Source organism: Balaenoptera acutorostrata, chromosome 2 (assembly GCF_949987535.1).
Source record: "Balaenoptera acutorostrata chromosome 2, mBalAcu1.1, whole genome shotgun sequence".
Taxonomy (NCBI): domain Eukaryota; kingdom Metazoa; phylum Chordata; class Mammalia; order Artiodactyla; family Balaenopteridae; genus Balaenoptera; species Balaenoptera acutorostrata.
In genome coordinates this window covers 46,679,613-46,701,624 of record NC_080065.1, presented here as the reverse complement: position 1 = coordinate 46,701,624, position 22,012 = coordinate 46,679,613, and the positions used below count along the sequence as shown (strand labels likewise).

General features: G+C 41.3%; 1 protein-coding gene across 1 annotated transcript in view; it reads left to right on the top strand.

Annotated features, from left to right (window-relative positions):
- The window catches only part of ANKRD55 (ankyrin repeat domain 55), a 92,979-nt gene that overhangs the window by 26,732 nt on the left and 44,235 nt on the right, over positions 1-22,012 (top strand). Inside the window, exons 2-4 of the mRNA XM_007195603.3 lie at positions 3,187-3,309; positions 9,885-10,015; positions 13,782-13,891. Of these exons, the coding sequence (XP_007195665.2) occupies positions 3,187-3,309; positions 9,885-10,015; positions 13,782-13,891 (364 nt within the window). The remainder of the gene's footprint in view (positions 1-3,186; positions 3,310-9,884; positions 10,016-13,781; positions 13,892-22,012) is intronic.

The window sequence follows — 22,012 nt, the reverse complement described above, 5'->3', positions numbered from 1 at the left end:
TGGCATATGTTATGTATATTTACCACAGTTTTTTTAATTAAAAAAACAAAAAGAACCTCTTCAAATATCTGAAGGCAACCATGATGACCACACAGAGTAATCTTCAGAGTAAACAGATCTGTTTCCTTTCACTGTTCATCAGGTGACATGAAGTCCAGTCATACTCTGGTCACTCTCCTCGGAATGTTCTCCAGCTACCTATAGCCCATTTAATCCATGGGCCATAGACCTCAACATGACACTGACCCGTTAAGAATGGAAAAAGCCTATTATCTCCCTCAGTCTCATTACTAGACTATTATTACTGCAGCCAGAGATCCTACTAGTTTACTGTCACACTGTTAATTCCTATAGTGTTAATTGCCCAGCTAAATCCCTAAATGCTTTTTTAATGTGCCACCACTAAAATCTTCTGTTAGTTAGAACTCTTGCAGTGATTAAAAAGAAAAACAAACACATAAAATCTATGCAAACTGACTTAAGCAAAAAAAGAAATTTATTGGGACATGTAAACGTTCCAGAAATGGTGCTGGCTTAAGGTATGGCTTGATTCAGGAATTCAAATGATGTCATCAGGTCTCAATTATTTCTTTCTCTTAGCCCAGCTCTGCTCTTCTTGTGTTGTCTTCATTCATAAGCTCTCCACCCATAAGATGTACCCCCCATAACTCCCAGTTTCATGGGTGGTAGAACAAAACTTGTTCCCAGCAATCCCAAAATATCCAAAATATCATTGCCTTTTATGGGCTCTGATTGAGGCACATCCCTGAACCAATATCTGTGGCCAGGATAATGCTGGTGCTGAATGGCTAGTTCTAGGTCACATGTTCTGTCCCTGAGCAGGAATGTAGTCAACCCCCTGTGCTGAAAGTGGAGAGGAAGTGGTCCCTAGAGAATAATCAGGTTAAGGTCACCAGCAGGGTGAGGGGATATTGAGGAACAAAAACTACAGGTTCAACCACCCTTCACTTAGTTCAACTGGATATTTCACAGACTAAATGTTTATCCCTATTAAATACAATGTTATTAGAATCCTTCTGACAAGTTGTTTGGAATTCTAATTCTATCAGGCAATGCATTCCTTGTTTCTCTCAGCTATATGTACTCTACAGTCTGATGAATGTGCCTTACAGATTTTATTGCACGCAGTGATGAACAGGTTATAAACACGTTTATATATGTTATATAAACACGTTGTATAAGATATAAACAGGCTATAAACACAGCATACCTTGTACCTCAGCCCACCACCAGGACCTTCCTTCTGATGTGACATCATCAGCATCTATGGATGTGGTCATACAACCAGATACCAGGCCCATCTTTGTGCTTGGGTCTGGGCCCTATTTCTTGTGTCCAGAGATATTGTGAGCAATATTCACAAAATGTCTAGACTCCTGGGGGAATTTCTAATAGAGAGTGAATGGTCTGTACAATCTATGGATCTTTTAGCTAGCCATCATCAGAGAGACCTTTTTCTCTACATGCCCCAGATTTCAAATGCTCTCTAAATTTGCACACTATCAGAAAAAAAAAAATGGTAACAGTAGTAGTACCAAAGTATATACAGCATTTACTACACACTATGCCCTGTCCTAAAAGCACATAGGATTAAATATTAACTCATTTACTCCTCACAGCAGCCTTACGAGATGCATGGTTGCCATCATCATCATCTGCATTTTAAAGACAAGGAAACTAAGGCCCAGAGAGGGTAACTGGCCCAAATTTACACAGCTAGTTAGTACAAACTAGGAATTGAACCCCAGTGGTGTGGCTCCAGGGTCCTTACACTCACACAGACGTGGCATTTGCCTTTCACATCCCTCACTGCTCACTTCCAGCCCTCAGACAAATGTAAAGGTGAGAAGGCTTTAAAAGCAACACCTACAGTAACAAACCTATCATGGATAAATTAGCGAGCAACTACTCAACAACGGAGTTTGTTGTTGTAAGTGAATCATTTTTAATGACAAGCTTCTCCTGGGACAGGTCAACTGGTTAAAAAGTCATTGGTGACTTCCCAGAAATACTGGGACTGAGAAACAAAGCCCAACCCTTCCCAACCAAATGGTTAGGACCACTGCCAACTAAAGATCAATTAGAACTGTAAAGTATCTCTAGCATAATGCCTACACGAGTAGAAAAACACAGTTTTAAAAACTTTTCTTGTACACATATATTTTCCCTGAACCATGGCCATGTGTGGGAGAAATTAAGTAGAGGGGCTCGGCCCAGCACCTCACAAGGGGTGTTCCTGTAAACAAAGCTTGTCTCCCAGCCCTTCCATTGCTCCCCTGGGGTCACTTGACCCACAGTTCTCTTGTCACCTTTGGTAATACTATTAGTTGGTTCAATCATGCACAAAGGTATGATACAGGTGGCTACCAAATTCAAAGGACTTGCATACAGCTGCTTCTTCTGGGAACACCATGTCATGAAACCTCAGATGGTTCAAATGAAGGGCTTCTGTGAAAGGACTACATACAGAGATGAGGCAGGGTTGAAAGGACAATGTTTGTTACCACAGGGAGCCCAGTGAGGACTGGCTCTGGGGAGGAGGACCCTCCTGGTGGGTGAGAAGCAGCTACTGCTAGACCCTGAACTAGGGGAAAGCAGGAGGAAATGCCCCATCTCTCTTCTCCTCACCACTCTCCTACCAGTGCCTCCCATGGACACTGAGGGCCAGGGGGCTTGGGTGATGTGGTCAGCAAGGTTAGCCTTCAGGGTTCAGAGCAAGAGGAAAAGGGTAGAGAGTCCAACTAGAGAACAGAGAATAAGGAGCACACTATCTCCCTCAAAGGTGGGTAAACTGAGTCATTGAAAGGGAAAGTAACATATTTCAGATCAAAAAGGAAACCCGGAACCAAGATAAGGGCTCCACTTCCCAATCTGGTCTCACTGATTTCAATTAGTCCAAATACTTGGAGAGAATCATTAAATCTCAGAGGACACCTAATCCCTCAGGCTCCTTCCCAATATATGGTGATGTTACAACACAGCCCACAGTGGCCCACCTTTCTTCAGAAGTGGTAAGGTGCATGTGATCAGGATGACTCAGCCTTCTGCCTGGATTCACCAGAGAGATTTTTCATGAATCACTTGTGTGGGTGACGCTTTGGGTGTTGTTATTCTTTCAGTGAATTCTCTCCACACAGTAAGTTTGTCTCTGTTTGATTCATGAAGGTGATTCATCTGAAGAAGTTGACCTGACCATGGTTTATCAGGCAGCATCTAACGGAGATGTCAATGCTTTGACTGCCGTGATTCGGGAAGACCCTTCCATCCTAGAATGCTGTGACAGTGAAGGTGAGCTATTTATGTATTTTGAATCCTGCAGAATGTTCTGATCTAACCTTTTAGAGATGGCCTCCAGAGGTGAATAATGTTAATAAAATTATATTTGACAAGCTACTTTGATACTGAAGGGTCAAGGAATATCCTACCTGTAGCCGTGTGCAGGTTCCTCAGCATTTTATTTAATGAGAGTCATGGACACAAATCTTCAAATTCTTTTACATCACCTCTTCTCATGAAGTTGTTTGGTTTGAGTTTGTCTTCAACTTCTTTGTATGAATGACTAAAGTAGATAGGCCAATTAGTTGAAGTTAGAAAATGGATATGAAAAGAGGAGGTTATTTTTGGTAGCAGTGGATGTTGGGAAAGTGTGGCTATTAAAGCCAGAGAGCAAGGACTTCTGCTTCTGGGAAGATGGAGTAGAAGTAGTACTTTTTTCTTTATTCCTTCTGCTAAGTACAACTAAAAATCCTGAACATTGTATATAGCATAAACATAAGAACACTCTGGAAGGTGGAGAGAAAATGACAGACTAGCTAGGACCATGGGACCCAAGGAATGACATAGTGGTGAGTTTCCTGGGCTTCCTTTTTGCCTCATACTTCCCAGACTTGGAGCTGAAGAAGCTGACAACACAGGAATGCCAGTGGACAGAGGTCAAAAAAGCCCCCAACAAAAGCCTGCTCTCTAGCCAAAGAACAAAGAAAGGGACTGCATAGCAAGACAGAAAACTTTTAGACAATAATGAGTCTACTCCATCAAACACTACCACCAAAAAAACCAAAAAACTATGACCCCAACCCCATTCATTCCAGCAAAGACCAAGCGTGGAGCCTGGGCCTCCACCTTCACGTGGTAATGAAGTCTCCATATCCCCACTGCTGAGGCAGTGTCAGAGGAATCCTTCTTGAGAATTAGGACTTTCACCACCACGCAGTAATGAAAAGTCTTCTCCCTTAGATGTCAATGAAGGCTAAGTAGGGGACTTAGACTTCTAATCCCACCTGGCAATAATGAAGTGACACCACCCCCCTTCACTTACCCTTTGGAGCAGTATCAGAGAAAACCAGCTAAAATAGAGGATTTAAGTAATATTTAGGCAACTCATAATGCAATACCCCAAATGTCCAAGTTTCGGTAGAAAATCACTTGACATACCAAGTATCAGTAAGACCTCAAACTGAATGGGAAAAGACAATCAATAGATGCCAACACTGAGATGAAAGATGTTAGAATTATCTGGCAAAGGTCTTCAAGTAGCCATGAGAAAAATGCTTCAATAAACAATTACAAATATGCTCGAAACAAATGAAAAAATAGAAAGGCTCAGCAAAGAAATACAGATATAAAGAAGAACCAAATGGAAAATTTTAAAACTGAAAAATACAATAATTAAAATTAAAAACTCAATGGCTAAGCTCAGCAGTAGAATGAAGAAGCAGAGGAAAGGATCAATGAACTTGAAAATAGAAATGAAACAATTCTGAACAACTGAAAGAAAACAGGGTTAAAAAATGAAGATGAAGACAAGAAGAAGGAGGAGAAGAAAAAGGGGGAGGAGGAGAAGAGGAAGAAGAGGAAGAAGTGGCAGCCTCAAGGACCTATCGAACTATAACAAAGGATTTAGCATTGGTTTCTCTATCCTAGTATTTCTAGGAAGTCATTAATGATTTTTAACCAGTTGACCTGTCCCAAGAGGAGCTTGGGATTACCTTATCATGACAATAAAATGTTTTGTAAAGTGTGTGGGTGCTCCCTAATTTATCCATGGTAGTTTTTTGTTCATTCGTTTTTTAAAGCAGAATTACTTGTACATCTACCTTGGGGTTAGAAGTTGGGAATAAGAAGAGTCAAAGGTTGAACACCACTTGTGTGATAAATACAAGGGTCAGACTGATTGCGTTCAATCCTGGCTGGTACTAACTGGTTATGAATGGAAACAAAGATACAACATATCAAAATTTGTGGCACATATGTAAAGCAATGCTAAGAAGGAAATTTATGGCACTAAATACATTCATTAGAAAAGAGGAAAAGTATTGGTCAATAATCTAAGTTCTCACCTCAAGAACCTAGAAAAAGTAGAGTAAAATAAACCCAAAGCAAACATAAGGAAAGAAGTAATAAAGAGAAGAATAGAAATCAATGAAATTGAAAACAGAAAATAGAGAAAATCAATGAAACAAGAAATTAATTCTTTGAAAAGATCAATAAAATTGACAAACCTCTAGCAATAATGACAAAAAGAAAATGGAAGAAGACACAAATTATCACTGTCAGGAATGACCCTGCAGATAATAAGAAAATACAACAAGCAACTCTGTACACATAATTTGAGTATTTAGATGAAATGGATCAATTCCTCAAAAAAGGTAAACTACCACAGTTCATCCAATCGGAAACGTGTTTGAATAGTCCTATAACTATTAAGGAACTTAAATTCATAATTTTAAAATTCCCAGAAAAAGACATCATCAGGCCTAGATGATTCCACTGGAAACTTCTACAAACTTTTAAATAAAATTTGTATCAACTCTGCATAATCTCTTCCAGAAAAGATAAGAGGAGGAAACTTTTCCTGGTTATGATTATGAAGCTAGTATTACTCTGATATCAAAATGTGACAAAGATGATACAAAAAATAAACCTACAGACCAATACTCCACATGAATACGGATACAGACAGACATCCTTAGCAAAATATCAGCAAATAGAATTCAGTAATATATAAAAAGAATTATACACCATGACCAAGTGTGGTTTGTTCTAGGAATGTAAGTCTATTTCAGTACTTGAAACTCAATCTGTGTAATCCATCATATTAACCAGCTACAGAAGAAAAATCACATGATCATATCAATGGATGCAGAAAAAGCATTTGACAAAACTTAGCACACATTCATGATTAAAAACTCTCAGAAAATAGGAATAGAGGGGAACTTCCTCAATTTGATAAAGCGTATCTACAAAAAAACTCTAGAGCTAACATTTTACTTACTGGTGAAAGACTGAATCCTTTGCCCCTAAGATGGGCAACAAAGCAAAAATGCCCTCTCTCTCTCATATTCAGCATAGCACTTAGCCAGTGCAAAAAGGCAAGAAAAGGAAATAAAAAATAAAAAACATACATATTGAAAAAGAAAAAAAAACTTTTCATTTTTGCACAGCTTGATTGTCTACATAGAATATCCTAAGGAACCTACCAAAAACTCCTGCAACTAGTTAGATGAGCAAGGTCACAGGACACAAGATCAATACACAAAAACAAATTTATTTCTATATATTAGAAATGGACACATGGACACCAAAATTAAAACCACAATACCAAGTAAAATCACTCAATAAAGAATATTTAGGTGTCAATAAAACAAAATACACACAAGACTTGTATACTGTAAACTACAAAATGCTGATGAAAGAAATCAAAGATCTAAATAAATGGAGAGACATACCATGTTCACGGATTAGAAGATTTAATATAGTAAACATGCAGTGCTCCCCAAATTCTTATACAGGTTTAATGCAATTTCTATCAGACTGCAGCATGATTTTTTTTTGTGGATATAGACAAGATTATCTAAAATTTATATAGAAAGCAAAGAAACTAAGATAGTTAAAACAATTTTGAAAAAGAAGAATAAAGTGGGAGAGAATCAGTCTACCCAATTTCAAGACTTACTATATAGCTACAGAAATCAAGACTATGTAGTATGGGCTGACGGATAGACACATAGATCAATGGGAAAGAACAGAGAACTCAGACTCACACAAATATGCTCAACTGATATTTGACAAAGGTGCAAATGTAATTTAGTGGAAGAAAGCCTCTTCAACAAATGGTGCTGGAGCAATTCAACACCCATAAGCAAAAAAAATAAAAATAAAGAGGAAGGGAGGGAAGGAGGGAGGGCGGGAAGAAGGAAGGAAGCGAGGGAGGGAGGGAGGGAGAGAGGGAGGGAGGAAGGAAGGGGGGAGGGAGGGAGGGAGGGAAATAAGGGAAAAGAGGGAGAGGGAAAGAGAGAAGAGAAGAAAGAGGAGGGGAGAGAGAGAAAAATTTTGCCACTATTTAAGACAGAGCACTTCATTGCTGCTTTTACCCAGTACAGACACCTGGAAGAATATTAGAAGGGAGAAATTTGGAGAGAAACTGGGTTGCTGGCTGCAACCTTTCAATAAGAACAGTAGTCCTGGAATTTATCCATTCTCAGGGATCACTGAGGTCATAGTTTGCAGTTCACCTGGAGAAGCATTATAACCTCTACATGAATCTCCAATCAAAAGACATCTAAACAAGTCTCAGCTGGGAAAGGGATATGTCTGATGTTGGTTTCTTCACCTGAAGGAGTGTGAAGCACCTACCTGGATTCTGCCTCACCAATATGGCTTGTTCCAACATCCCTGCGAAGTTAATCAGAATGTGTAATTTCATCTCTGTTTTTATTAAGGAAGAAAACACATGAAAAACCAAATGTGGCCTATATTGATTCCAAAAACAGAAAAGTATTTCAGTGAAAGTGGCCCCTTTTAGCAAGAATTTGTACAACCCAAGGCTAGGCTACCATCACTGCCCTATATCACTTACCACCTCCAATAAATGTGTGCTGCACCTGTCTGCCTGGCTGGCATTGCTTTCCAAAGATACTTCCAGATTCTGCATTGTTCAAACCAAGTCAGGATAAACCTGCCTGTTATGTCCCAAATTATGCTGATTCCCAAGGTAGTAATAAGCAAATTTTATCATCTGCACAAAATGTTTTAATCAACCAATTACAGCAAAATTACAAAAGATTTAATAAGGTGTGAAAATACATAGTTTATATAAATGTAGCAACAATCATCATCTCTCTTCAGCTCAACAGCTGAGTTTGTGATGAGGGTAGTTCATCTGCAAAGAGCATAATAAATGAACAGGCAAATAAAGTCTACTCATAAATTTCACAAGTCAAACATTTTTTTTTCATAACATGTTATATTTATTTTATTTTTTTAACATTTTTATTGGAGTATAATTGCTTTACAATGGTGTGTTAGTTTCTGCAGTATAACAAAGTGAATCAGCTATACGTATACATATATCCCCTTATCCTCTCCCTCTTGCGTCTCCCTCCCACCCCCCCTTCTCACCCCTCTAGGTGGACACAAAGCACCGAGCTGATCTCCCTGTGCTATGTAGCTGCTTCCCACTAGCTATCTATTTTACATTTGGTAGTGTATATATGACAATGCCACTGTCTCACTTCGTCCCAGCTTACCCTTCCCCCTCCCCGTGTCCTCAAGTCCATTCTCTATGTCTGTGTCTTTATTCCTGTCCTGCCCCTAGGTTCATCAGAACCATTTTTTTTTAGTTTCCATATATATGTGTTAGCTTATGGTATTTGTTTTTCTCTTTCTGACTTACTTCACTCTGTATGACAGACTCTAGGTCCATCCACCTCACTACAAATAACTCAATTTCATTTCTTTTCATGGCTGAGTAATATTCCATTGTATATATGTGCCACATCTTCTTTATCCATTCATCTGTTGATGGACACTTAGGTTGCTTCCATGACCTGGCTATTGTATATAGTGCTGCAATGAACTTTGTGGTACATGACTCTTTTTGAATTATGGTTTTCTCAGGGTATATGCCCAGTAGTGGGATTGCTGGGTCGTATGGTAGTTCTATTTTTAGTTTTTAGGGAACCTCCATGCTGTTCTCCATAGTGGTTCTATCAATTTACATTCCCACCAACAGTGCAAGAGGATTCCCTTTTCTCCACACCCTCTCCAGCATTTATTGTTTGTAGATTTTTTGATAACAGCCATTCTGATTGGTGTGAGGTGATACCTCATTGTAGTTTTGATTTGCATTTCTCTAATGATTAAGGATGTTGAGCATTCTTTCACGTGTCTGTTGGCCATCTGTATATCTTCTTTGGAGAAATGTCTATTTAGGTCTTCTGCCCAATTTTTGATTGGGTTGTTTGTTGTTTTGATATTGAGCTGCATGAGCTGCTTGTATATTTTGGAGATTAATCCTTTGTCAGTTGCTTCATTTGCAAATATTTTCTCCCATTCTGAGGGTTGTCTTTTCATTTTGTTTATGGTTTCCTTTGCTGTGCAAAAGCTTTTAAGTTTCATTAGGTCCCATTTGTTTATTTTTGTTTTAATTTCCATTACTCTAGGAGGTGGGTCAAAAAGGATCTTGCTGTGATTTATGTCAAAGAGTGTTCTTCCTATGTTTTCCTCCAAGAGTTTTATAATGTCTGGCCTTGCATTTAGGTCTTTAATCCATTTTGAGTTTATTTTTGTGTATGGTGTTAGGGAGTGTTCTAATTTCATTCTTTTACATGTAGCTGTCCAGTTTTCCCAGCACTGCTGATTGAAGAGGCTGTCTTTTTTCCATTGTATATTCTTGCCTCTTTTATCAAAGATAAGGTGACCATATGTGCGTGGGTTTATCTCTGGGCTTTCTATCCTGTTCCATTGATCTATATTTCTGTTTTTGTGCCAGTACCATGCTGTCTTGATCACTGTAGCTTTGTAGTATAGTCTGAAGTCACAAGTCAAACATTCTTAAAAACTGTTGAAATGTCTCGTTCTAGGATGTACACCCTTAATGCATGCAGTTTCTGGACGTCAAGTGGACACAGTGAAGCTGCTGTTGAAGATGGGAGCCAATATTAACATGCAGGACGCTTATGGCCGCACAAGTCTATGCCTGGCAACCTATCTGGTACCAACTGTGTCTGTGATGGCTGTCAAAGAGTGGGGTGGACTAAATGTGTTGTTATGGGGCACCACTTGCAGAAGAGTGTTCTTGGATTTGTGCAGCTGGCCAACAGAAATAGAACTTTAAAGTTTTGCTTTAATCATCTCCAACATTTATATAACGACTTAGAGTTGGTTTCATGGATTTAAGTCATTTTGGATCTTCCTAACAATCCTCTAAGTTAGAGGTGATATTGCCATGAGAGAAATATTCTTTTCCATCTTAATTGCATCGGAATTTCCCTTGGGGCATTTCTCAACACACTTGGTACTCCTTCTAAGAATGCCCTCTGTTAATACCCTCAGTGGGTGGTAACACTTGAAGCTGCAGTTAACCTTTTTGGGGCAGGATTAGTTGAGTGGAAGCTGAAGGATGAGCAAAGTAGAGAACAATGAGAACTGGGAAGAGTGGTGGGTAGGGAGTAGGGGAGAAATACCAGTCTCTTAAGGGACAACACCAAGCATAGGATTCAACCCCCAATCAGTGCCTAACTTAAAAATTATATAGAGCCAGTCCTCAACACAAGAGATTTCAGTCTGCCATTTCCCAACATTAGCACAAGCTTGGTGAAGCCTTACTGAAAATCTTCAAACCTCTCTCCTCTCAAATCTTCCCTGTAATCCTTTCGGGAGACTACAGGGCTATCTTGAGTCCACGTCAAACAAGTCCTGCTTGGTGCCACACGAAGGTCATCATTCTCCCTCCTCTCCAACGTGGCTGCTGGAAATCTTCATCATAACCACTGTTGCTGCCGATGCAGCTTCTTGCATTTGCTGTTGCCGCCCGTTGACAGTGGTGGATTCACCCACGGTGTCCTGAAGCTGCCCTGGACAAGTAGAACACTTCCCTTCCCCAAACACCACACCTTCCACACCTTCCTGCTTGCAATAAAGCATTGCCCAGTCCTCACAGAGATTTTCTTTAGACACTACTCTTTCATTTCTTATTTGCATGCCCTCTTTCTCTAGGACTCACACATGAAACTGGGAAGAATTTTTCAAAGTGTTGGGGTGCTTGTTTCAAATGTGGGTTCCTGGATTACACCCTAGACCTCCTGAGTCAGACACTCTGGGAGCAGGACAGGGGTTATGGGTGGAGAGAGAAGTGCCTGCATGTTAAACAAATCTCCCCAACAACTTTTATGCCCATTCAAGTTTGAAACACACTGATCTGTGAGTACTAGGTGAAGTCCAGTGTCTCAGACAGACTTACGATGGCCCTCTGAGTCCTCCTCCCTTCTGGCACATGCCCTAATAACTGTTCTTGCTTTAGGGATTTTTGGTGTCCGAGATGAGGAAAAGAGAAAATTTGGATCAGGGGATGGAGGAAGGGAATAGAGATGGTTTCTGAATTTAACTAACTGCCACTAGCATACAGAAGAGAGTGAAACCAAGCTACACTTCTTTCAAAATTCTAAAATTCAAAATTTCAAATTTCTTGGGCTAGACAGCACTTAAGGGACTGGGAAGAAGTTCTCCTCTAGATCACAGTGAACAGTGAACCTACCGAGGTGCCACCGTTGCATACAGCTCTTTCCAGGAACGCATTCTAAGGAGCTGCATAGGGAAGTACGCCGGCATGACAGCATGGGCATTACCCTCTTACTGTTGACCCCACCTCTGTCTGGCAGCCCAAGGCCGGGCCCCTCACTGGCTCTCCTGAGGATCCCTGGGAAGGTGAGAGTAGGTGGTATCTTAGTGATTACACAGTGAGGCCCACCACTCCCTCTGGCAATGTTTGAATTCAAGTATTAAAGAGGAATTAGGCAAAGGGAGCACTCAGAAACTGTCTCAGTCACAGCTTCAAGCTCAACATAAAAATAAACTTACCATAGATGTGTGATCCTAGGCAAATTTCTTCACCTCCTTATGCCTCTTTCCTCATTTGTAAAATGTAGTAAAAATAATACCCTAAGTTTATCACTGTTGAAGGAGAACCACATGCAGAATCACCCAGAACATAGTAGGTCCAAAACATATTTGTTGGTTCTGAATAGTGACCATGGGTTTCAGATGTAGTCAATGGTTTTCTGATTTCTTTTCTGAAGAAAAAAAAGAAAACCACATACACACATAGTTCCAGGAAATGTTGCAAAATGATAAAAATGTTTCAAACCCTTCCCCATCAGAAGATTTGTTTTTCAAAAACTGTAAAACTTTGGCCACTCAAAAATTTGGCAGCTCTGAAATTTGTCCAGCATGCCTTTCTTTTGGGTCTCCTGGCCATATTTTTCCCTTTTCATCAGAAAACTTGATGACGGGCATTAGGAACTAAAACCAGATTTAATACATTAGTAAACTATGAAAATTATTTGCTTCTACTTAAGACAGATATTACTGGTCAGTTCTACAAAGCCATATTCAATTTTAGAACCTATGAATTTTAATGTGCTTTTGTAGAAAGATTTTTTTTGCAGACTTTTCAGAACCAAAAGCTCTTTTCTTATGATTATCTTTTTTTCTCCTGCATGCATTTAGTAACATTTTTATTGCTTCCAGTACTGCATGGGAAAATCTTCAGTAACCTTTCTCTTGTTACTGGGTAATCTTGAGGCTTAACTATACAGGAATGGAAGAAGGCAGGAAAAAATAGAGCTTTATTCTATTATTCTTCATAATAATAACTTCAGTTACTCATAAGTTATTATTATACTCATATACTTCATACACTTATAAGTATACTTATATACTTCATTTACTTATAAGTTTACTTTTAATTAGGTGAGTAACCCAAATGATTCTGGATGAATGTAGGAGGTGTTCTCCTTGGCACGTGAGCCAAACTCAGTTATCAGCAGGGTTGGGTCAGTTACTTAAAGTATTAACAAACAGAAAGGGAGGACTAGCCTGAGGTTATATTTTCCCTTTGAAATAGGAGAGACAGTGGAGAAATGACCCAGCTGTAAGTGCTAACCAAGGAGTGACAAGCATCAGATGTGGCAATATCAGGTCTCAATCTGGTGAATTAGTAGACAACAGGGAGTTCACAGGAAGTTTCTTGGGGAATTCATAGGGGGATAAAACACAACAGTGGGGAGCCCTTAGAGGGTGCTGGTGATAGCCCCATATTCAGCAGCAGAAAGATCAGTCAACAGGGTGGCAGGGTCCCAGCCATTGGAGTAGGGCTTAGTTTAGAATTCCAGGCATCAGGAAGGGGACTGACTAGAATAAGCAAGATATTATCTTTGTGGTTACTAGTAAAAGAACTTGGAAAAGAGGACGAAGGACCATTTATCAGATATAGATGAACTGAGGCATGGAGTGGAGGCTGGGACTCAAGAGTGACATAGGAGCCCAGTTTTCGAATTGGACACTGACATCCAGGTCAGACCATTGACGAGCATGATTTGGAGCTAAGCCCATAGAATAAGGGTCTAGAGCTGATTAATCACCCCCATCACATGCCACATTTGGCTCTAGGAACTGGGTATAAAAGTGGAGTGCCAGCAAGTGGCCCTAGAAATGCAGAGGCAGATGCAGAAGAGTCTAGGAATCAGTCTGCATCTTACAGGGTAAAGGTCCCAGAAAACTCAGGAATCCACACCTCAAGGCCTTCAGCCCTCTGTTGTCTAAATGGGAGTTATGGTCCTTAACCAACCACTTCAGGTCCAATAGAACATGTTTTTAGCCAAACCAAAGAAGAAAGGGAAAGAAAACTGGAGAAAGTTTGTTGGACTCTGTTACTATGTTATGCGAGATTGTGTTACATAACTATGCTCTTGCTCTTCCAGGGTTGGCTGGAAGGCTGTGTGAGTCTACTAAGAAATGGTGCCAAGCACAATATCCCTGATAAAAATGGCCGTCTGCCACTGCACGCTGCCACCGCCGAGCCCGATGTGAGGTACGTAGCCAGGTTCACACGACGCTCAAGTTGGGAGGCACCCAACTTGGATTAGAAGGTCATCTAATCCAATCCATGTGGCAAATAAAAACAAAATCCATCCATTCTTTTGGTATTTGCAGGAGACAGGACCCCATCTCAGTGAATCAAAATATCCTGGAACAATCTCAACTCTAGTCTCAATCCCAATTTTACTTCGATAAAACCCTTTTCTCCTAGTCTCTGATTTAAGAAGAAATGCTGTTTGTCATCATCTGAATTTCATATATTCATTCATTCAATTAATCAGTCAATTATTAACTCAATAACTATTTATTGAGTGCTTGTTATGGACCAACCACCGCTCTAGGCCCTAGAGTTCCCCAGTGAGCAAGACAGTGTCTCTGACCTCACAGAGCTTACTTTCTAGTGAAGGAGTTAAGTGGCACACTAGTAAACAAATAAATAGGATAATTTCAAATAGTGACGAGTGCTGTGATGGAAACCAAATAGGGTAAGAGAAGGTTAATGTATGAACCCAGAGTCATGCCAACATTTATGGGCTGGAAGGAGGCAAAGACCCAGCAAAGGAGACTGAGACAGGGGGACCAGTGGGTGAGAAGGAAAACCAGAGTGTGTGCTGCTGGAGACCATGCACAGAAAGCCCTCAAATAGTTGGATGATTGAGGTCACCTTTTTGTAAGACGATTGAGCAACAAAGGAAAAAGCTTTGCCCAGACCAAGTGTAGCTCCCCCAGGCCTCTGTATCCAAGTGGCCTGGGTCCCCAGTCTTTTGAAAGCCCCTTCTGGCAGCTTGATGACAGCACACTTCCCACTGTGGAATCAGCAAGGTTCCGTTCCAGGCACTTCCTGAACCTCTGCTGACAGAGCAGGCCTCTGACAGGAACTTCACACTCCCCAGAGCTAGGCTGCAGGCCAGCAGCACGGTGGGGGCATTCTGCTGCCTCCTTCAGACCCTGTGTTCAGAAGTAAACTGAAGCCATGCGGGGGTTGAGGAGACCAAGGCCCCGTCCAGGTTGAGAGGTAATAGGATTTCTTCATTTCAGTGTGTTTACACTAAAGTTAAAGGACTTGGGAAATTCTAGGACTATTCCCAACCAAGCCTTGCCTCTTATTATCATTGGATCATATCCAGGAATAATAGAAAACTAGGATTTACTCAAAGCCCAACAAAACAAGGAAGTTTAGAAAAGAAACAGCAAGCCCAGAGCTAACAATCAGTAGACATCATAAAAAGATGACCACCTTTTGATGAAAAAAGAGTGACTTTTCTAGACAACCCACAAAAATATTTAGTCACAAAATCATACTGTCTTCCCAAGAGTGATCTTTAGAAAATACATTTTAAACGTACCTTTTAAGACTATTCTGCCCCAATTTACTCCACTTAGATGATTTTTACCTGCCTCACTCAGAGTAGTCATTTCAAAATCTACCTGATCCTGGAAAATGAACACCTGCTTTAGTTATGGTAGTCATAGCTGTTGTAACAAGTAAAACCCAAAGCTTCAGCATTTTAACATGATAAAAGTTTAGTCCAATGTAGGTTTCCTGGATGGGGGCAGGGGGCCTCCCCTCCACAGGTAATTCAGGGATGCAAGCTTGTGGCTTCATCGTCTCCTAGCATCACAGAATCCTTTTTGTTCAGCCTGCAGATAGGGTAAGAGGAGCTTAGATAAGCCTCACTTGTTTCTTTCAAATCTCAGCCTGTAAATGACACAATTCACTTCTGCTCACATTCCATTAATAAGGATGAGTCATTTGGCCATAAAGAGCGCTGGGGAACATAGTCCCTGACCAAGAATCCACCTCCCGGCGATGACTCCAATCCAAGAAAGGGGGGCAAGAATTTTGGTGAAAACCTGGCTCTGCCATTAAACCATTGCACCTGAGGGGTGAACTAAGCCTTGGCAGTCAAAATCACACTCAAAATCAATTTGGTCAATAGATTAGGCTCATCATCTGAAATCACTACAATAATATATTAAAAACTAATCTAAGTGTACTTCCTCTTTTGTGGACTTATTAGACTATATCTTATTATGCCCAGCGGTGCCCCTAGACTCTCTAGGATTTACATTACATCACTGTAACTGAGATAGCACAGAGCTGTGGCTTCCCCTTCTCGTGAAATTGTCCCAAATGACCCAGTCACCACCTTGGGAAGAGCTGAAGCCAGAAAAATAAACATCCTCTGTGTGCTGATGATATAGTTTTATTGTCCTAAATGGACAGTTAGCTAATTCTGGAAGATAAAATCTGCTTTAGTGATGGTAATGCTAGCTGCTGTAACTAGTAAAACCCAAAGGTTAAGATTAAATATTCCAAAACTAAAATTATCATACCTGTTAAATGTTCTCCAAAAATGAATCGGGGTAAACCTTAACAACTCTCGACTGAAAAAAAAAAAAAAAAAAGCACAACGTGAGAGTTGTGAGTTAAGTTTTATTTGGGGCAAAATGAGGACTTATAGCCCAAGAGAGAGCATTTCAGATAGCTCTGAGAAACTGCTGCAGAGGGGTAGGGGGGAAGGTCAGTATATATGTGATTTCAGTGAAGGGGGAGTACGTGCAATCAAGCACACATTTTTGCAGAAGGTTGCTGCTAGTCACGAGGAGCAGATGTCACCATGAAAGATTTTAGTGCTTTTCTAGATATGAGATGCAAGAATTGGGCTCATAAAATCTTCTCCTGAAAATATCTAACTATCTGAAGGCCAGTTCTGCCAGTTTTTCCCACAGCACAGAGTGCCTCATTCCTGATCTCCACCCTGAACTCCTTTCAGGGGGTGTTGAAGGTCAGCAGTCTCAGCAGCTTGTGATTTAATCCTTGTAGGGGTAGATGGCAAGTGCCAACCTTTAGTTTGACACAACCCATACAGCAAATCAACTGGCTTTGTCACCTAGAGAACATTTCAAAACTAGCTTGATTGAAAGGATTCCTTATGGAATTACATTGCTTAAAATTAGATATTTTATCATTGTTTTATTGAGAAATTTTATGGCCATGGCAGAGTTTGATAACATCTGCATTAAATCCTTCAAGCCGAAACTAACCGCACCAGAGAAGTTGGGCTTCAGTTGCCCATTTGTTTGTGTGTCTGCATGAACTCAGAATCATTTTCTGAGAAAAAAAAATCTTGGTCTATCTTATGGGCACTTTCTAATCCTAAAATCATAATGCAGAAGGGAGTGACCTTCCATTAGGCCATGCATACCTATTTGACTATTTAATTTTCCTAAGTGGATACAACTTTAGGCCAGCTTGTCTGACCATTAAAGCATGTAGGTCTGTAGTTACAAAAAGGATGATGATGACAAACAGCACGGATTATTTATCATGTTCTGAGCAAAGTTCTTAGTGCTTTCCATGTACTATCTCATCTAATCTTTACCACACCTCTATGGTGTGATAGGTATCACATAGGTGATGTGATAGGTAATATTTCTATCCCCATTTTATAGATGAGAAAACTAAGGCATCAAGAAGAAAACTAATTGCCTAGTGCATGTGTGAAGATAAGTAACCTGCCCAATGGGTCTGCTGTGCTCCTGGAGTCCACTGCTGTGGACCCTGTTGAATTTATTTCAATGGCCACATTTTATCATTAAGCCCTCAGTCTACACTGAGAGGCCTTATAAGAAACAGCCATACAAAACTCCTTATTGTCTGATTGTCAGGAAATTTTTTTTTTGTTACAGTGTCCAAAAAAATCTTTTCTGAAAAACCACAAGAAAAATTTCTACTAAAGGAGGAATTCCTGTGCTTCTCCTGATAAATTATTTTTTATTTTTACTGTGTAGACACTGTGACTTATCATCATGTTTCTCTCTTTGCATATTTAGAAAACTCAAAGCCCAATTTGTGTCTCACCTCTGGCATGCACATAGGACCATAATTATGTGTTCTTTATGCTGCCCTCATTTTCCCTTTGCCTAGTTTTTTCGCTTGTGATCTTGTTTTACCATATGTATCTGAAAACCACCTAAAATCCTGTTTTTGGATTGAGGTAAAGGGTGGGGAGGAGCGCCAGCTCAGGAGTCAGACTGACTGAGTATGAATCTGGCTCCATATCTTACAGACCATATTATCTTGGGCAGGTTAACAGGTCAAGGTTCAGCTAGCTTTCTTTTCTAGAAAGTAGGAATAATACAGTACTTACCTCATAGGTAAGTAGGCAAAAGTAAATGAGAAAATATGTGGAAAGCACTGAACACTGTCAATTGTCCATGTTCAGTAAGTGTTAGTGGTGATGATGAGGGTGATGATATTGATGATGATGATGATGGAAGATAGAAATAAAGTACCGTAGATCAGCACTAAAGAATGAAACCCTGCTACGGCCACCCACCAGCTCTCACCCTGGCCTTCTTCACCGTAGCACACACAGGTCCCCAAAAATATATCTGCACACACAGGTGCATGCCCACACAGTCCTGCACCCACTGACATGAGCACACACTTACTGCGAAGGTCATCAGGGAATGAACAGCGCTCCCATTTGTATTAACCTTGGGATGTTGTAGAGCATTGCAAGATTTCAGAACCCAATGAACATTAGACTCAACCATTCAGTGTACATGCATCTATATTTTTCCTCTAATCATAAGCATATGTACCAGCCACATTGTGGCCTTGTACTCAGGTATTCATACTCCTTTTAAAATCCACTAACCCCTATATTTCCAAACAGCACACTCCTTCCACTCGGTGCTTGCTAGAGACTATTTAGAGTGAAGTCTCAAACTGAAGCTGCTTATAAACAAGCCAAGGGGACACTTCAATCAGCCCTTTGCCTCCAGAGAAATTTTGGTTCTCTGATGGAAACAACTCACTAGCAAACCAAACAGTGGCAATATACAGCGTTAGCTACGCTACAGCTCTGTGGGAAATCTAAGCTGCTGCCGGGATGAAGGACCTATAATTAAGAACACGAAGGCAAGCTGGATGTACAAAAGCAAAGGAGCACAGGTTTCATCTCACGAGTCCCCTTCCTGCTTTGAATGCTCTGCTTCTCAGCAGGTCCGAGTTTTCTCCCTTTCAGCTCCCCATTGCTCTTCTTGCTTCCTTGGCTGGGACATTCAGAGGGCGTCCATGTGAAAGAGGGGGCATGATCATTAAGACAAAGCTCCAAAGAGCACGCAGTTGTGTTTGTACAACACTGCGCATGCTAGAGTTGCAAGGCAAGCAGCGATTTCCTCTGAAAGCAGCCACAGGGCTCTCTGAAAGTCTTTTTTTATGGTCTCCATGGTTACCAGCAGATTTTTTTTTTTTTTTTTTTTCCTTCCAGAGTGCCAGCAGCTCTGCCTCTTTTCATTGCTCTTGACTACAGCCAGAGGGAGGAAGGAAATCATTTCTTTGGGGTCCTGTTCTCTAGTTTCCAGGTGATGCATTCCAACCTGCAGTGGATGTTTCACTGAAGCATACTGTCACCTCCAGGCAGCTTCAGGGACAGGAGAGCAGATGACGGGCTTGGGGACGCTTTTTCCCAGCCATCCCTGGGCTGAGCCAGCTCCAGGACTGTGAGCCCAAGAGGCCAGCAAAACAGAGAAGCTCAAGGAGACAACCCTCCCCCCTTTCCGGGATACATCTAGCTGAGCTCTCTCTGGCCTCCCAATCACCTAATGGCAATCACAGGACCCCAGAATATAAAGGGTAGGAGCCTTTTAAGAAATTAATCATTATAGAGAATTTATTATAGTATGTAAAGTCCATGTTAAGTGCTCTATATGCTTTGACCCATTTAAAGTTACAACAAATCTTTAAGAAGTAGGGTTGTTGTTATGTTTATTTTACAGATAAGAAGATGTAGGCACTGAGAGTTTTATAACTTGTCCAAGGTCTGGCTGATTGGTGAGGGAGCAGGGCTTCTAATAGAGGCTCCAGTCTGGCTCCAGCCTCCGTGCTCTTATCACTCACCACTCTGCCTGTCTGGGAAAGCTGCTGCTGGGGACCTGTGCCTGCTGTCCTGGCAGCTGGGATGAGGTGAGCCTTATGCTGTGGCCTGGAGATCTGAGAGCAGAGTTTTAGCTGGTGCTAATAGGAAATTGGGCTGGGGGGTTATGGGAGAAATACTCCTGGGTCACCTTAGCACAGAACAGGAGCTCTGAGAAAACAAAACTAAGAGGTCTGCAATTCCGCTGTTAATTAAGACAGATGTGGGACAAGTATCTTGCAGATTACCTCTGAACCACGGAACAGTATAGAAGCACCAGGCTGGAAAGCAGACACCTGGTTTCTCGTCCAGGCTGGACAACCAAGGCAACGTGTGATGGCCTTGGCAAGCCGTTTAGTGCATCGGGTCATTTGCTCTCATAAAATGAGAGAAAGAGAGAGAGAGAGAATACTCATCTGTAAATTTGTACCAGCTTTAAAGATCGATGAGTCTCAGTGACTTAGGAATCAAATGGAGGCAAACAGTATAGGTTGGCATATACCACTCAGGGTTGTGACAGGGAAGACATGAAATAGTAAAAGAGATGACCAAGAAAGTTTAATGAAAGGCTATTTGAAATTAACCAGCAAGAGATGGTGACAATCTGCCACCCCCACCCCCCTCCAAAAGCAGGAAAATGTTCCACCCGAGGCCACAAGAGGTGAGGAAGGAAACTGTTACTGGAACCTGCTGAGAGCTGGGCGGTAGTTGTAATTGTAGTGTAGGAGAGGGGCCACCTGGCAGGAGCCAAGGCCTTTAGTAGAGGAAAGAAATCATTGTCAGGAAGGGAAGTGGCTTCTCTCCTTCCTCCTGCTGGTTCTCCCACTGACCAAACCCAGTGGGAGGTCAGAGGGCAAGGGACCTGGATGATGAAGTTATTGGAGGTCAGCCTCAATGTAGGACACTGCAGGGCAGAGACTGGATCTGAGAGACAAACAGAGGACTATCCAGCACAGGGCTCCCCCTGTGACCCCTGGAGGCTCACCTAGGATGTGAGAAGAGGTCTTGATCTTCCCACCCCCATTCTCATCTGGTTAGAGCCAACTTCCCCCAGTGTGATCACGCTGCTCTGGAGGAGCCCCAGAAGATCCTGTCCGACTACAGATGATCTCAGTCTGCTCACGGTTAGCCGAGGATAACCAGATTGGACCACCACTGACCTCCTGCTCACTCTCACTCTCCCTCCCCCAGCACTTCGGACCCAATGTGCCCTAGAGATTAGACAATGGCCATTAATGATAGAGAGAGAGAGGGGGAAAGAGAGAGAGAGAAAGAGAGAGAAAGGAAAGGGAAGGGAAAAGAAGAGAGGGCAGGGTAGGGGAGGAGAGGAGAAAGAGGAGAGAGAGAGAAAGAGGGAAGGAAAGAGAGAAAGAAGAAAGATAGTCACCCCTTACCCTCCCCCCCATAAAGCAGCTATAAGGGAAAATATAAAAAATAGCATTAACCAGAATACAATTATTTTTGTAGCATCTTCCCACCTGACGGAGAAATTCTAGAATTCAGAAAGGATAAAGAGATGTGCTGTTTACAGTCATAGCCACTGTTCCTTTAAAATCTTTATACTAGGAGTTTTACACCTGTTATGTTATTTAACCCTCACCACCACCACCGCTGTTATTATCCTTGTTAGAGAAGTGAGGATACAGAAGCTCAGAGAGGTCATGCAGTGGTGAGGCCAGAATTAAATCACAGCAGTATCCTGGCTCCCCAGAAAACAGTGATAAGACTAGATTTAAAACCTAGGCTTCCGGGTTATATTACCCCCACTGAAGAAGTCCACCCCCATTTAAGTTCTCTTTGTAACACAGTATGATCAATCCCTCTGACTAATATTAAGCAATTTAATACTTAGGACTTTAGATGTCATCTCAGCTGAGAGACAATGAAAATCTGATTCAGGAGGAGGCTAAGCCATTTTATTTTTCAAATAATTCTTCCAAAATAATTGCCGAATTTTTTCATTGTCTGCCCATAGACAATCCTTTATCATCTTGGTGAGTATATTAGTTTGCTGGGGTGACTGTAACAAAATCCCACAGGCTGGGTGACTTAAACAACAGAAATTTATTTTTTCACCGTTCTGAAGGCTGCTGCTGGAAGGCCAACATCAAGGTGCCAGCAGGGTTGGTTTTCTCTGAGACGCTCTCCTTGGCTTGCAGATTGCCATCCTCTTGCTGCCTCTTCAC